Source organism: Gobius niger, assembly GCF_951799975.1.
Source record: "Gobius niger genome assembly, chromosome: 2".
NCBI classification, from domain to species: Eukaryota; Metazoa; Chordata; class Actinopteri; order Gobiiformes; family Gobiidae; genus Gobius; species Gobius niger.
Window position 1 is genome coordinate 44,776,853 of NC_136853.1, and position 17,662 is coordinate 44,794,514.

Consider the following 17,662-nt stretch of genomic DNA (forward strand, 5'->3'; position numbering starts at 1 on the left):
AAGGGGAAAAAAAAAGGAAAAAAAAATCATCAGGCAAGTATAGCTGGCAGTGGGAAGCGGTAATTTTTTAAAATGAGAGTTTTATTAAATTTATTTGTCAGCAGGCGAGGCAAAGAGGTCGTGAATAAAAAATGGGTAGAATGAAGCGCTTCGGAGTATTTATATGTTGCTTGCTCCATCACCGGCGAGCGCCAGGACGGATGGAGGCTACGTGCATGGCTGAACCGGGGGAAAAGCTCTGGGCCCGAGCGCGCATTCATTACTCCCCTGTCCGCGGCTCCTGCGAGGAATAAAAGAGGGGAAACCGCACGGCCCCGTCCACAGAGCGCTTGGATGCTACAAAAAAACAAAAAAAACAGCTGTGACCTTCTTTACACTGAACAGAAATGGTGCATTCTGGACCATGAGCTCTTTTATTGTTTCACTGAATAAGATTTAGCATATTCAATCCAATCCACTTTATTTGTATAGCACATTTAAACAACAAACGCTTCCAAATTGCTGCACATAAGAACATAAAAAAACGATCAGAATAAAACCAGATTAAAACAGATAAATAGAAATAAAACTAGATAAAAAAAGCAAAGCAAAGACACAGGACCACACAACTCACGCAGAGCTAAAAGCCAGAGAATAAAAGTGTGTTTTAAAGAGGGGGTATTCTTGCTTTTGTCAGTCCCATAGCACCAGTCTATATCACACTACAATGATGAGCAAACCTCCTGTTGGTCTGTAAATGCAGTAAATTAGAATAACTGCCTTGTATAAAATGTCTCTCTCAAAATGGCTGTAGTGAATGTCTTGAAATAGGCCTCTGTCTCTTTAAGAACCTCTGAGCCTTTAGACACGCCCCCTCCACACGCTGTCTGTGGCATCAGTGGGGAGGGGGTTCTGCTGAGGAGCAGTGGTTGGTCACTCGGCTGGTGACGAAAGCTCGGAGGCGTCTCCAGGAGGTGGGGGCGTTCCTAGGAGGACTCAGGCAAACCTATCCCTAAAATGGCCGCCATCAGAGTTTCTACAGATTACTCAGAAATACGTGAATGTGCCAAGGCAACACTTCAGGCATGTTTTTAACGAGGGAGTGACATAATAACATGATGGAAAACTTGAAAAACTCAATTTTGCATAATAACCCCCCTTTAAGACGAGATTAAAAAAACTCCACTGTGGGGGATGTACGGACGTCAAGGGGCAGAGCGTTCCACAGCTTCGGGCCGACAACGGAGAACGCCCTGTCCCCTCTGGTTTTACGCATTGTCTTCGGGACCACGAGCTGGAGCTGGCCCTCAGACCTCAGAGCGCGCGGGGGTCGGTAAATTTGGATGAGGTTTAGTGATGCACTCAGGGGCCAGTTCATTTAAAGCCTTAAAGTTTTTACATACTGAGATATGTTCTTACCTGAGCTTTAACGAGTTCTTTAGGACCTGTCTGATCTTCCCCCGTGCCTTCAGTCACGTTAGCGCAGACGGCGTTAGCATTTAGCCTCTCCCTCTCTCCTCTATAGCTCCAAAACAGGTCAAGATAGAAGCTACCAAGCTCTTCCACGTTTTCCTTATTTAAATATGGTTACGTGAAGTGTTCCACTACAAAGTATAATTACACACAATTAAACAATGTGGATTTTCTAAGCGGATAAAAGGGGGAACTATATTGTAAGGCGTCATAAAACCAGGAGTAGTTCGAAATCCGCGCAGTAATCTTCACTTTACTGTGTGGATGCCTTTACCTTCTACTTAACCTGAACATTTTTCAGAGTCTGTGTTGCGCCCAAAGTGAACAAAGCATTGATTTACTGTATTTAATAACAAATTCCATGTTGTTGGTGGGCAAAGCACTTTAACCAGAGCAAAAAAGAAAATACACACGACAGTATGAGCGTTTCACACATAACACTTATTCATGCAGTCCTTATATTTGAAGAGTTTAGCGGTGCTAGGCTAGTGTTAGGCTAGTGCTAGGCTAGTGCTAGGCTAGCGCATGTCTATGGTAACTAGTAGCCTGCATTAAAAACCTCTTCAAAATCATGAGATCGTCCTCCAAACGTTGCCATATCAGATTTGTAGAAGGCTCCTTTGTGAATTCCACGTATAGTAATGCTGGCTACAGGAGGTAGATCCGGTAACCGAGCAGATCACTCCGCCGCTGCGTAGCTACAACCAGGAAGCTGCTCAAATATAAGTTATTTTAAATTCAAAATGGATATATTTCAAAAATGATCCAGTCAACACAGACATTTACATGGTTAGTCTGGTGCAGTGTTAATTTTGACAACATATTTTAATTTAGTTTTAGTCTTTTGACGAAAATGTAATCGATTTTAGTCTAGTTTTCGTCGACTAAAATTGCAAGTGAATTTAGTCGACTAAATTTAAGACGAATTTAGCCGACTTTGCATTGATAATATTGATTATAATCATATTTAATGTTGTTCCTCTGCTTCATGGAGCTGCTCCACATGAACAAAACTCAGAGCTGATCCTTTACATGATCTGAGGCTCTTTCAGACGCTCAATAGAAGTTTGGATGATTTTAGTCTCTCCTTTTCATTTTTATTTAGTCTTATTTTAGTCGACTAAAACATCTGGACATTTTAGTCAGAGCTTTAGTCTCATGAGAAACTTTTAATTTAGTTTTAGTCCAATTTTAGTCGTCAAAAATATCACTTTGACTAAAATTAAGACTAAATATTTTAGTCGACTGAATTAACACTGGTCTGGTGTTATAAGTGATTTGCCTCAGGTGCACTGTGCTTGGGTCAGACTGTTTTTGATGGAGGCTACTAGTTACCATAGACATGCACTAGCCTAGCACTAGCCTACCACTAAACTCTTCAAATACAAGGACTGCATGAATGAAAAATAAAAAAAATATCTCAAAAACTCAACAACACTCTGGATAACTGACGCCCTATGTCACAAATCCTGAAACATCCCTTTAACAAACAGGTTTTAGAACACATTTTGATCATGCAGCTCCAACATTATTCTGAAACTCATTAGATATCCCGACTGCAACATCTTTAATCAATGCAAACGCGGTGAGTCGCAGCTCCTCAATGAGATGTTTGCATAAAACCAGAGTAAGCAACAGCAAACAGCGTCTCCTCTCCGCGCACCTGTTCTCCCCGGCCCGCGGCGCATGTAACTGGCCCGTGGCTCCGAAACAGGTGCCGGAACATGTGAACTCCGAGCGAGGGCCAACCGCACCGACACCCACCTGCTCTCGCTCCGCACAGGCTGCGCTCGCTCCAGCGTTAGTCACTTCGCCCTCTCTCTCTGCGCTGATGTTTTCCGGAGAGCTGGAGACGGAGCCGGAACACGCCTGACAGCATTTAACGCGCCGTTCCTCTCGCCGTCCTGCCCGCCGGGCCCCGAGCCGCATCAGCAGCGCCCGATATGAGCTGCTCTTTGTGCTTTGATATTAATAAACAAACTAGAATATGTAGTGAAACTGTTTTTTGTACCATGACCTGCTGCCTTTGCCATTGGCTTCGTCATATTTCAGGTGCACATTTATAAGCAGGGGCGGACTGGCCATGTGTCCCATTCTGGAAGAGCACAGAGGGGCCACCGGCTCGAGGGCCACCGGTCCCGCCTCAACCGAGCTTTACCCAAATCTAAAAGCTGAAAAGAAAAGCATCAACATAGCGAGAAAAAGAGGATGAAAACATGAGAAAAAGACATGAAACACAAGAAAAAATGATGGAAAAAATTATAAAAAATTCAGCAAAGATGTGACAAAAATGTGACAAAAATTAAACCAAAAAATAACAAAAAAATAACAAAAATGTGACAAAAACTCAACAAAAATGTGACAAAAATTCAACAAAAATGTGACAAAAATTCAACAAAAAAATAACAAAAAAATAACAAAAAAATAACAAAAATGTGACAAAAATTCAACAAAAAAATAACAAAAAAATAACAAAAAAATAACAAAAATGTGACAAAAAATGTACAAAAATTCAACAAAAAATAACAAAAAAATAACAGAAATGTGACAAAAATTCAACAAAAATGTGACAAAAACTCAACAAAAATGTGACAAAAACTCAACAAAAATGTGACAAAAATTCAACAAAAATGTGACAAAAATTCAACAAAAAAATAACAAAAAAATAACAAAAAAATAACAAAAATGTGACAAAAAATGTACAAAAATTCAACAAAAAATAACAAAAAAATAACAGAAATGTGACAAAAATTCAACAAAAATGTGACAAAAACTCAACAAAAATGTGACAAAAACTCAACAAAAATGTGACAAAAATTCAACAAAAATGTGACAAAAATTCAACAAAAATGTTACAAAAACTCAACAAAAATGTGACAAAAATTCAACAAAAATATGACAAAAATTCTACAAAAAATAACAAAAAAATAACAAAAATGTGACATAAATTCAACAAAAATGTGACAAAAATTCAACAAAAATGTGACAAAATGTGTGGTCCTCTGTGTCTTTTTATTTATTTTTATATTTTATTTTTTTATTGAGTTTTATTCTTATTTATAGTTTTTAATGTGTTTTTATTTATATTTATTCTTTTAACCTGTTTTATTTATATCTATTGTTTTATACTCATAGCGGTAGAGCTCATTTGCATTGTTTTGGTTTTATTGATTTTGTTGCATGTGCAGCACTTTGGAAACGTTTTGTTGTTTAAATGTGCTATATAAATAAAGTGGATTGGATTGGATTGGAAAAATTCAACAAAAATGTGACAAAAACTCAACAAAAATGTGACAAAAATGTGACAAAAATGTGACAAAAATGTGACAAAAATAATACCAGGAGTAATTTGGCATCCGCACAGTAAAGTGAAGATTACTGCGTGGCAAGAACATATCTCAGTATGTAAAAACGGTGGCCTATTCCTTTAACGGTGTTTCTCGGTTCTGGAGATACCGGCTTTTATCAACATCGGCCGATAGGCGATATTGAAAAACATTCAAATATCGGCCTGATATATCGCCTGATGTCTGAAGCACAGACACAGGCTCTGTGGTCTTCTGATGTCACACCATGAGCACATGTTGCCGTGAGGACTTCTGCCGCCCCATCAAGAATTCAACAACAAATGATTTAGTCTTTTGAACAGTTAAAAGTCCAGAAATTTTATCCATATCATGAAAAGTAATATGGCCATAATAACCCATGATCATTGACCTCTCGTTGTGTGTCTGCGTGTTTCCCTCAGGTACTACTCGGACATCAGTAAAATGCCTGCGATCAGTGACCAGGACATGAACGCTTACCTGGCCGAACAATCACGGATGCACATGAGCGAGTTCAACAGCATGAGCTCCCTCAGTGAGATCTACTCCTACGTGGGCAAATACACGGAAGAGGTAAGAGTTTGGCACAGGGTTTTGAACTTCTCTGCTGCGCTGGACCTCCGTGTTTTTCACCAAACACCTGCAAACACTGTTGCTCTGATCGTGTGACCAGACACGTGTGGCTAGATTCAGTTGTGCAGTGCAGTGTTTCCCAACCGGTAAAAGTGTTTGAGCATTATTCTGAAAGGAAAAGTTCTTTGGTTTGTTGTTTTAGATTGGTGTAATGCCAAACTGGAGAAACTGTGCCCGGAAAGGTGGGGGTTAAGAGGTTAAGTGTGAGCTCGCAGGCTGGTTAGCATTTGTCATTTCATAGTTTCTCAACAAAAGAATAAGAAAATTAACACAACAGATGCAATGAAAAGGCTGAATTTATGGAGGGGAAAAAAAAATCTCTGGATTTGCCCATATATGGTCATGTTTGAAAACAGTTAAGGGGGAAAACCATCTAAACTTTCTCTAATTATTCAAAAACGACTTTAACAAATGCTGAATTATGAATATAGTTTCTACTAAATAAAGATACAACGACATGGAGAGGAGCAAAGTGGATCAACAGCCCATAAACACATAAATAACAGCGAATGCTAACTTGATACTACATGTTAGCATTGTGCTAATGCTAATGCTAGCTATAGCCTGCTATGACTGCCGTTTTTTCACTTCTATAAAACAATCTGCTGTGAGAAAATATCCATATGGACCTGATTCACACTTGACTTTACTTATGTGTGATAAAAACGTTCATATTCCACCAGAAAATGTCTAAAAAGAGTGAAAAATTGTGTTTCTCTGAAGATTCTATTTTCCCCCTCGGCGAAGCCACGCCCCCTTCTATGACGAGATGCCGTCTGTATCTATGGAAATACGTTTGTTCAGTGGGACGTTACAACTTCCGCTTCCGGGTCCTATAGCAGACCGGATAATGTGCGAGAAAAAAACATTAAAAACTCTTAAAAACAACAATCAATATTTCTGAAACTCAGCAGAGAGTGACTGAACCTACTTATTTCTCAGACTCATTAACCAAAAATACTGGACCTACTGTTAAAAAAGTAATATTTACTGCTTCCGGGGTTAGCGTTTATCTCCACTAACCCGGATGTAGCGATTTTGGTAAATATTACTTGTATAGCAGTAGGTGCAGCATGTTTGGCTAATGGGCCTGATAAATAAGTATGTTCAGTAACTCTCTGTTGAGTTTCAGAAATATTAATTGTGGTATTAAAGAGTTATTTGTAGTTTCTCGCACATCTGCGGACCCGGAAGTAGAGCTGTAACAAACATATATATAGATACAGACGGCATCTCGTCATAGAAGGGGGCGTGGCTTCGCCAAGGGGGAAAATAGAATCTTTAGGGAAACACCAGTTTTCTCTCTTTTTAGCCATTTTCTGGTGGAATATGAACTTATTTATCCCATACAAATAAAGTCATGTGTAAATCGGGCCCATATGGATATTTTCTCACAGCAGATTGTTCAGTAGAAGTGAAAAAACGGCAGTCGTAGCAGGCTATAGCTAGCGTTAGCATTAGCACGATGTTAACATGTAGCATCATGTTAGCATTCTCTGTTTTTTTTTATGTATTTATGGGCTGTTGAACCACTTTGCTCCTCTCCATGTCTTTGTGTCTTTATTTAGTAGAAACTATATTCATAATTCAGCGTTTGCTAAAGTCGTTTTTGAATAATTAGAGAAAGTTTAGATTTTTCTCCAAATTGTTTCCCCCTTAACTGTTTTAAAACATGACCATATATGGGCGATTCCAGAGATGCCGTCTGTATCTATAGAAATCTAGTGTCCCACCTCCAGCTAAGCCTGGAATGTTTACAAACAATTAAAAGATCTATAGTTTAAAATTGAGGTGGAGCAACTGAAAATAGTTAATATCTCAGTCATTATTTGGAGAATCCGCATGAAACAAAAACAGTCTCAAAGTCCATTGTCTCCTCTGTCACCGCATATGAACTAATGTCCCAAAGTGGTGATGTTGGCCAATAGGAAAGACTTTCAGACATAAAAATAACGTGTCAGGTTTGTGAATCCAATCGCTGTCAAATACTGATGAGGAAAAACATGAGTTAATTTGGGTTGTCTCTGTTTTCTGCATTAAAAGTTGCACCTTAAGGAAAGATCCCAGGGGTGACCAAAGTTAAACAAAACAGCATCAGCGTTAACCTTCCCGTTCTGTGGCGCCGTGGCTGAACCCTCTGTCTCTGTCCCGCAGATCGTGTGCGCGCTGGAGCAGGACGACGTGGCCCGGAAACAGCGGCTGGCCTTCAAGCTGGAGCAGGTGGTGGCCTTCATGAGCCTGGAGAGCTGAGGACCGCACTTCCCAGGGCGCACTGGGAATCGACGACCCCCTCCCTCCGCACCCCGACCCGCCCCGCCCACAAACCGAGCCGTGCCTGAGCGAAAACGAAAAAAACCTGTCCCCCCGAAACCTTAACCACCGGCAACAACAACAACAACAACATGCGACCGATCTCATCCCCCCCCCCCCTCCTCCGTGACTTCTCCCCGACGCCTTTTTTTTTGCTTCCTCCGTCCTCTCGAAAGAAAAAAAACACAAAAAACAAACAAAAAAAAAACTGCTGTTTCCTCATCCACTGCTGCATAGACTAGTTAACCTGAAGATGTGATGGTGGTCCGGAGCTGGGGGTCACAACGCCTGTCCCGCGCGGCATCGTGGGAGACTACCTCAGCTTCAACCACGGGAAGAAGAGCCTCAAGGGCGGGGCGATTGTTTGAGAAAAGAAGCCGGCCATATTGGCTCGCTTTAGTCGGCCCCCCGCTCCGCCGGAGAAGAGCGGAAAGAATCTTTTACGTTGCCTTGAAGAATTAACGATAGGTAGTTCTTCACCGACCGCCGCGTTGGCCGTCCGTTTTTGTTGAGAAACTTTTTTTAGGATATAGTGAAACGAACCATCTTTAGAGTCCTGTTTATTGTAGTTCTATATCGATATTATAAGAGGAAACAATGACTGCAAGCCAAATGAACACCTCTGAGTTTGAAGTAAAAAAAAACAAAAAAAAATGAATGCAACAACGGTTTGCCAAGTTTACACACTGTACCTACGAAAGCGAATTATACATATCTGCGGAATCCAGAGGCAAACCTTTTTTTTCCGAATGTCCTTGTTTTTCTTTAATGTAGCTGGAGTATTTAAAGACTGAAACTGTCGGGGTGTTGGGGGGAAGAGAGAGAGCTGGTGCTTCTCTTCTGAAACGAGTCCCCGACCTCTTTGGGCCCCCTTTGAAGACACAAAAAAGAAATTCGCACAACCACACATTGTACAAAAACAAAAAAATCCAGTTTTCTCTTCTTCTGTCCTTTTTCGATTAAGTGGCTCTCTTCGCAAAAACAATCGAGTAATTACGACGACGACGAGATGCGACGTTGGGACCTCTTTACAAATGAAAGCACACGAGCAACTTTTCGGACAGAACACGAGCAGTTTCCGGCTCTTTCGCCACTTCCAGTCAAAGCACATACGACGATGCACAGCGACGAAATCTACCCAGACCTACTTGCGATGAGCTGGTTGACGAATACTGGGTTACACAAACCACTAAGAAGAAGAAGAAGAAGAAGAAGAAAGGGGGAGGGAGGGTTGGGAGAAAGATTCCATTCCTCCACACCGACTTCGCTGACTGCTACCAAAACGGGGCTCGATTGTATTAAAGAGTAGCACTTCTTTTCCGTTGCAAAGACCTTGGGGGAGAAAAAAAACATTGCGAACTTGGGGAGAGCCAGTCAGCCAAAAAAAAAACCAAAGGAGCTTAAACAATTTTCGGTCAAAAAAACGTTCTTTGTGAAGTGCCACCGAGGAACTGAACAAAAACGGCGGACAATGTAGAAGAAAGCCACTCGTTAGGAACGCGACGTTTTTTTAGCGAGTGGGGAATTTAGCGATTTTTGTTTGTTTGTTTGTTCGTTTGTTTCTTTTTTTCCTCTTGACCTCAACGTGCCCGAGATTTGCATCGCCGGCGCGACCTTCCCCCCGACCCGTGTCCAGCTCCTGACTCCTAAAAAAAAAAAAAGAACCCTTTTTTTTGTTTTGTTTCGGTTTGTTTTGCACAAACGTTGGAGACGGTAGCTAGTTTTTTGCATACGACGAAAAGCCCAACCTTTTTTTAAGGAGTGCGTCCGCGAGAGGGCGCTCTTGTATGTACTTAGTGTAGTTGTCTTCGGTGGCGACGGAAGGGGCGGCCTTCTCCCCCACCAAACCCCCCCCCCCCCTCAAAAAAAGCAAAGGAAAACCAACAAGGAGGTGGAAGGAAGCGGGGATAGCGGCGTGGTTATTGATATTAGATGCTAAGGCCTGCTATTGGTTCAAACCGGGAGTCGACAGAAGTGCCCCCCCCCCCCTTCCATATACGCACCTACTGACCTATGCTCTTTCTTTTGCCTTGACAACGTGCCCCATGTGGTGATGTGAATGTGTGAAGACCGCCCTAGGTCCACCGTTGGGTCCTTTTATTGGCTTTTTAAGCGCATGTAAAATGTAAACAATTTAAGAAACTTATTAAAAAAAAAAAAACCTTGGAAAAACAAGAAAATTTCAGCCTTGCAATGATGACGTGGATGTGTTCTTTTGTCTTTCTTTTGCTTGGAAGATGATTTCAGACGGCGGGGGGGAAAAAGTGGGTTGTTTCATGTAAAGAAATGCTATATCTTTCCGTTCTGGAGGTGGAAACTTCGTCTTTTTAGTGCGACCGACGCGCGCTGCTCATGGATTGTTTTTTCGTGACGTGTTAGATGCTTAAGAAGAAAAACGTATACCCTTTGCATGTGAACCTACTTGGATGGAAATGGAAATGCCTTGCCTAGAAATATTTATATACTTTATTATTCCTGTACTTAACTGGGAACTTGCCGCCATTGAAACGCTTTTACGAAAGCCGCCCGTGCGTCGTTCACCGTCGATTGTCCGTGTCCCGCTCATCTGAACTGTTTCTGCTGTAAATTTGGTTCGTGGGACAGACGCCGCCGGGTCTGTCTATGCTGCTACTACATCCTGTGTTGACATCTCTCGTCATTGTAAGTCATCGACACTGTACCGCACACACATACATGTTTGTAATTCTATCTTAGTGAGACATAATGTATTACCCAGACCCTAACCCTGAACCCTAAACCCCTAGCCTAACCTTTATCCTATCCCTAATCTAAACCCAATTCTAACCCTAACCCAAAACCACGAATTGAACCTCAAATACACTGGTCCTCGCAATGTCGTAGTTACAAGAACACACACACACACACACACACTTGTTTATAACTCTATCTTAGTGAGGACACTCATAGACATAATGTATTACCCAGACCCTAGCCCTGAACCCTAAGACCCTAATCTTAATCCTAACCCTAATCTAAACCCAATTCTAACCCAACACTAAAACCACATCTTGACCTTCAAATACACTGGTCCTCACAATGTCGTAGTTACAAGAACACACACACTTGTTTATAATTCTATCTTAGTGAGGACACTCATAGACATAATGTATTACCCAGACCCTAACCCTGAACCCTAAGACTCTAACCTCAGTCCTAACCCTAAAACCACAAATTTACCCTCAAATACACTGGTCCTCACAATGTCGTAGTTACAAGAACACACACATACTTGTTTATAATTCTATCTTAGTGAGGACACTCATAGACATAATGTATGACCTAGACCCTAACCCTGAACCCTAAGACTCTAACCTCAGTCCTAACCCTAAAACCACAAATTGAACCTCAAATATACTGGTCCTCACAATGTCGTAGTTAGACGTACGCACACACACACACACACTTGTTTATAATTCTATCTTAGTGAGACATAATGTATTACCCACACCCTAACCCTGAACCCTAAGCCCCTAACCTCACTCCTAAACCTATCCCAAAAACCACAAATTGACCCTCAAATATACTGGTCCTCACAATGTCGTAGGTACAAGACCACACACACACACACACACTTCTTTATAATTCTATCTTAGTGAGACATAATGTATTACCCACACCCTAACCCTGAACCCTAAGACCCTAACCTCACTCCTAAACCTAACCCTAAAACCACAAGTTGACCCTCAAATACACTGGTCCTCACAATGTCGTAGTTAAAAGAACACACACACACACACACACACACACTTGTTTATAATTCTATCTTAGTGAGGACACTCATAGACATAATGTACTACCCAGACCCTAGACCTGAACCCTAAGGCCCCTAACCTCAGTCCTAACCCTAACCACAAAACCACAAATTGACCCTTAAATACACTGGTCCTCACAATGTCGTAATTACAAGAACACACACGTTTATAATTCTATCTTACTGAGACATAATGTACTACCCAGACCCTAACCCTGAACCCTAAGCCCCTAACCTAACCTTAATCCTATCCCTAATCTAAACCCAAAACCACAAACTGACCCTTAAATACACTGGTCCTCACAATGTCGTAGTTACAAGACCACACACACACACGTTTATAATTCTTTCTTAGTGAGGATACTCATAGACATAATGTATTACCCAGACCCTAACCCTGAACCCTAAGACCCTAACCTCAATGCTAACCCTAACCTTAAAACCACATCTTGACCTTCAAATATACTGGTCCTCACAATGTCGTAGTTACAAGAACACACACACACTTGTTTATAATTCTATTTTAGTGAGGACACTCATAGACATAATGTGTTACCCAGACCCTAACCCTGAAACCTAAGACCCTAACCTCAGTGCTAACCCTAAAACCACAACTTGACCCTCAAATACACTGGTCCTCACAATGTCGTAGTTACAAGAACACACACACACTTGTTTATAATTCTATCTTAGTGAGGACACTCATAGACAAAATGCATTACCCAGACCCTAGCCCTGAACCCTAAGACCCTAACCCTAATCTAAACCCAATTCTACCACAACCCTAAAACCACATCTTGACCCTCAAAAACACTGGTCCTCACAATGTCATAGTTACAAGAACACACACGCACACACACCGAAACAAAGGGGAACTCCATGTTTTTACTCAGTTTGGCGAAAGACTGTTTCTTTGGCCTCGCTTCAAACTCATTGAAGAATTTCTTCACTATGGGGTAAATTCACAAGGTTTAAGTGGGACGTACTACACGACTGCAAATGATTGATTGCAGATAAAAGGCTATTTTTAAATCGCCTACACAGTGAAACTCTACAAAATAGTGAATCTCCTGCACCCTACTCAGTTGATGTTGCTGATTTTAAATGAATTACACTAGCTTCAAAACGAAAAGCTCTTAAAGGGATTTTTCGGGATTAAATCTCCCTTTAATAAGACGTTACGCTTCAGAGAGACGCCTAAAACATTTTCCTTGGTTGCCCAGCGCTAATACAATATCCTGTTTGTGTTTGAGATATTTTCTTCAATAATGCGTACCCAAATCTCAAAGCTCACTGGCTCACCTATATGCCAGTGTGATACCTCATTTGTAAGCCAAGACCTTCTAGTTGTTTAAGATCTGTGCAAGTGAAACCGAAGCCTCTGTTGTAGGTGCACACCAGTGTTAATTTCGTCGACTAAAATATTTAGTCTTAATTTCAGTCAAAGTGATATTTTTGTCAACTAAAATTGGACTAAAACTAAATTAAAAGTTTCTCATGAGACTAAAACTATGACTAAAATGTCCAGATATTTTAGTCGACTAAAATCAGACTAAATAAAAATGAAAAGGAGAGAAAAATCATCCAAACTTGTATTGAGCGTCTGAAAGAGCCTCAGATCATGTAAATTCTCTGCCAAAGGATCAGCTCTGAGCTTTGTTCATGTGGAGCAGCTCCATGAAGCAGAGGAACAACATTAAATATGATTATAAAGAAGATTATAAATATAAGTCGACTAAATTAGTCTTAATTTTAGTCGACTAAAACTAGACTAAAATTGAAACTTTTTTTTTTTTTTACTAAATCTCGACTAAAATTAAATTACATTTTAGTCAAAAGACTAAGACTAAAACTAAACTAAAATATGTTGTCAAAATTAACACTGGTGGACATTAAGCAAAAGGACAGATCGAGACTAATGGAGACCTATTTTCTTTCTTTGACAAGTTCATTGTCTAATGATTTTTCTAAAATCTATGGCTGTAGAACATGAATTGAAATAGCAAATGGCAGATTGTGAATGTATTGTAAAAGAATTGGCACTGAACCCAGTTTTTTGGGCCATTTCTAAAGTGGTACATCTACTTTGCACGGTGGCGCAGCGGTTAGCGCTCACGCCTCACAGCTAGAAGGTCCCGGGTTGGATTCCTACCTGGACGGGGCCTTTCTGTGTGGAGTTTGCATGTTCTCCCCGTGTCTGCGTAGGTTTCCTCCGGGCACTCCGGTTTCTCCTACCACTAAAAACATGTACAAGAGACCAGGACTCCCCTGAAAAAGAGATTCTTAATCTCAGTGGGACTATCCTGGTTAAATAAAGGTCAATAAATAATTACATTTATATCTACACAGGTGCAACCAAGACCAACCCTGTTTTAAATAAATACACATCCAGTTTAGTTAGGCATTAATTTTATGTATTCTCTCAATATACAATTATTTAAAAATGTGTTTATTGAAGCTGCGTCAGGTAATTCATATTTAATCATTTATTTCTGTAAATTCATTTTAAATTATTTTGTTTTTCCAGGATTACCTAAACGTAATGTAATTCAAATGAGTATTGATTTAGAGCATTTGGATGATCACATCTATTTAAATTCCTATTGGCCTCATCAGACTTCGCTGATTTGGATCTAATGACCAAAGTCCCCCAGTATTTGTGCACTGTACGATCAAAACGCCCCACACACTGTTCCCCCAGTACCTCCCACGCGAACGCCGAGTCCCCGCCCTCCATCGTGAATCTGCCCCGAGCGCCGTGGCGTCCCGTCTCTCGCTCGCCTGTCCCGTCCTGTCCCTGTTACGTCCCCGTCTCCGTCTCTGCCGCGAAGGTTGTCTGCTCGCGGCGGCTCGTTGTGCCAAGAGCAAAGATGAAGTTTCCGCCTCCAGTCGTGCTGTAGTCCTCCTCGCTCAGTGTTAAAGCAGGTGTAACAGAAAGACTTTTACCATATTTGACAGAGAAAGAGTATCTTATGGAGAGATAAAACGATACCGCAGGGGGATATAAGGCGAGCTTCTCTAACTTTGTTATAATTAATTGTATACCTGTGTATGTAAATATAATGCATTCCTATTTTGCAGTCAAGAACAAAATACTATTTGTAATATAGAATAAACTTTATTATGAAACCAAAAACTGGGTGTTGCCTCGTGTGTTTGCCTGAGCACATCATACAGCACACATCTGTCTGTCTATCTATCTATCTATCTATCTATCTATCTATCTATCTATCTATCTATGGTATCTATCTATCTATGGTATCTATCTATCTATCTATCTATCTATCTATCTATCTATCTATCTATGGTATCTATCTATCTATGGTATCTATCTATCTATCTATCTATCTATCTATCTATCTATCTATCTGTCTGACTAACTATCTATCTATCTATCTATCTATCATCTATCTATCTATCTATCTGACTATCTATCTATCTATCTGACTATCTATCTATCTATCTGACTATCTATCTATCTATCTATCTATCTATCTATCTATCTATCTATCTGACTATCTATCTATCTGACTATCTATCTATCTATCTATCTATCTGACTATCTATCTATCTGACTATCTATCTGACTATCTATCTATCTATCCATCTATCTATCCATCTGACTATCTATCTATCCATCCATCTATCTCTCTATCTCTCTATCTATCTATCTATCTATCTATCTATCTATCTATCTATCTGACTATCTATCTATCTATCTCATCTACATTATATTTGTCTATCTATTTATCTATATCCATCTCATCTATATATATCTCACTAACTAGATCATCTATATCTTATCAATATCTTTCTCATCTATCTATATCTGTCTCATCTATATCTGTCTCATCTATCTATATCATCTATATCAGGGGTCACCAACCTTATTTCAGCTGAGGGCTACTTTAAGAGCATTAAGTTGTTCGAGGGCTACCAGTTAAAAACAAATCCTAAAGACTTAAACGTACACTATCTATCTATCTATCTATCTATCTATCTATCTATCTATCTATCTATCTATCTATCTATCTATCTATCTATCTATCTATCTATCTATCTATCTATCTATCTATCTATCTATCTATCTATCTAATCTATCTATATCTCACTAACTAGATCATCTATATCTTATCAATATCTGTCTCATGTATCTATATCTATCTATCTATATCTATCTCATCTATCTATATCTCACTATCACATCTATGGTCTGTCTGTCTCATCTATCTATCTATGCCCGTCCGTCCACTTTTGCATCTGTCCTTCTTTTATTCGGACGGGACTTCGTCAACGACGGCGATCGTCTCAGCAGAGATCCTCACACTTTCAATCCACACACTTTCAGTCCACACACTTTCAATCCACACACTTTCAATCCACACACTTTCAATCCTCACACTTTCAATCCACACACTTTCAGTCCAAACACTTTCAATCCACACACTTTCTCCATAAGGTCCTTCCCATTGTCTGTCTGGGCATCGTTTCCCGATTTTTCCAGTATCGATCCACTGGTCCACTCACGGACCGAGGGCTACGAGTTCATCTCACCATGAGCTCAGGCAAGAACATAATCTCACTGTGTAAAAATGGTGTCCTGTTCCTTTAATGTAAACTGTTCCTGCATCAGATCCTTTCTCTGAATTGTCTGTTAATGATGCTCACCTGGAAATCGCTGAGATCACGCTCGCTCTCAGACGACACAGCTTTGAATAGGCATGTAGTTTGGCTGGCCAGGCAGCGACAATGTTTTTCCTAGGATAGTTGGTAGATCAACCAGTCACAAGTCATGAGAGCGACACGTCATTTTTGCGTTTTCATATTTGATAAAAATGTTGTTAAAATCCTATGATTGGCGAAAACAATGTCCATAAACAGGGCATTGCTTCTCTTGTGCTGTAACAGATCTCTCATTTTATAAAACCGAGTTAGAGGCCTGTCTGCATCGGCTGTTGCCGACTATTCACCAAAACATCCGGCGAATATTGCGGAAGTAAACAATAACAGCGATCGCTCGTATATCCGGTATAGTTTTTAGACACCGGTGTAACTTTCATACCGGAGAAGCCGCTCAGAGTCACTCAAAGCAGCAGCGTAAACATGACTGTGGAGGCTTCAGGGGCAGCGCTGAAAGAATCTAATCATATGAATGAAATACGTTGCTTGTGTCGCTCATATTCGAGGAACGGGCTCAGGATTTGCATGTTGGATGAACTCCGGAAAGTTGTAGCATTGCTTAGCTCGTTAGCTAACTTTCTGGCGCTAACAACAACACAAAGAAAACCACGTTGCAAACGCGGTTAAAGGCTAATAACATCCTTCTCATCAGGAGTGCTCACGTAGGTCTGGCCATAACACCCTGCCCTAATACAAATACTAACCAGTCACCTTAACCCTGACCCTGCCCGAGCCCCTAACCTTAAGGAGAGTGGGCTGGTGCCTGATCTTAGAACGTCTCTGATTGGATGATGAATGTCCACCGTTTACCAACTATCCGAGGAAAAATATTTTTGCGGCCAGACAATCCTCCCTTCCCTGGCGAGGAACATATCCTCTAGCGCAGTTGTTCCCAAAGTGGGGATGAGGATCCCTTGGGGGCAAGGCCGTGGAAACCCAGGGTGCTGAGGGCGCTGCAGCACCCCCTGGTGGATAGTTTGTGAACTGCAGGCAATATTAACCCCTTAACTCCCACCTGAACCGAGCTCACTTTCTCCAGCTTTACCCCAGTCCAAAAGCTTCTGGAAAAAAGGTGTGAAAATAGCAACAAAACTGAGACGAAAACAAGGATGAAAATGTGACAAAAGTGAGAAAACATTGACGAGAAAGTGACAAAAAATGTACTAAATATGACAAAAATTTGACCAAAAAAGTGAGACAAATTTGACGAAAAATTGACCAAAAATTTACAAAAAATGACACAAATTGACAAAAATTTGACAAAAAAAGTGAGAAATATTGGACGAAAAAGTGATAAGAATTTGACAAAAAAAATGTGAATAATTTGACGAAAAAGTGACAAAAAAGTCCCGAAAATTTGACAAAAATGAGACGACTGCCCAACAAAAAAAGTGAGGAAAAAAAATCTGACGTGTGGAAAAAGATCCATTTAGTTTTGTAGGTCTTTCAAATGAGGCGTTACACTGGCCTACAGGATTTGGGTAAAGCT

The 17,662-nt window shown here is 40.5% G+C and overlaps 1 protein-coding gene and 2 long non-coding RNA genes across 4 annotated transcripts in view; 1 reads left to right on the forward strand and 2 right to left on the reverse strand.

The window, feature by feature from the left end:
• The window catches only part of plxna4 (plexin A4), a 478,637-nt gene extending 470,096 nt beyond the window's left edge, over positions 1-8,541 (forward strand). For both annotated transcript variants that reach the window (XM_079552367.1, XM_079552368.1), the window contains exons 30-31: positions 5,201-5,351; positions 7,566-8,541. In XM_079552367.1, the coding sequence (XP_079408493.1) occupies positions 5,201-5,351; positions 7,566-7,661 (247 nt within the window). In that variant the 3' untranslated portion in view covers positions 7,662-8,541. The remainder of the gene's footprint in view (positions 1-5,200; positions 5,352-7,565) is intronic.
• A 1,817-nt stretch (positions 8,542-10,358) lies between these two features.
• On the reverse strand, positions 10,359-12,644 carry LOC306960198. Its single transcript, XR_013792658.1, has 3 exons — positions 12,348-12,644; positions 10,691-10,804; positions 10,359-10,487 (listed from the first exon to the last, which is right to left on the reverse strand). It is a non-coding gene; the product is annotated as an uncharacterized lncRNA (long non-coding RNA).
• Positions 11,323-12,349, reverse strand: LOC306960200. Its single transcript, XR_013792660.1, has 3 exons — positions 12,249-12,349; positions 11,729-11,928; positions 11,323-11,405 (listed from the first exon to the last, which is right to left on the reverse strand). It is a non-coding gene; the product is annotated as an uncharacterized lncRNA (long non-coding RNA).
• Positions 12,645-17,662: the final 5,018 nt, after the last annotated feature.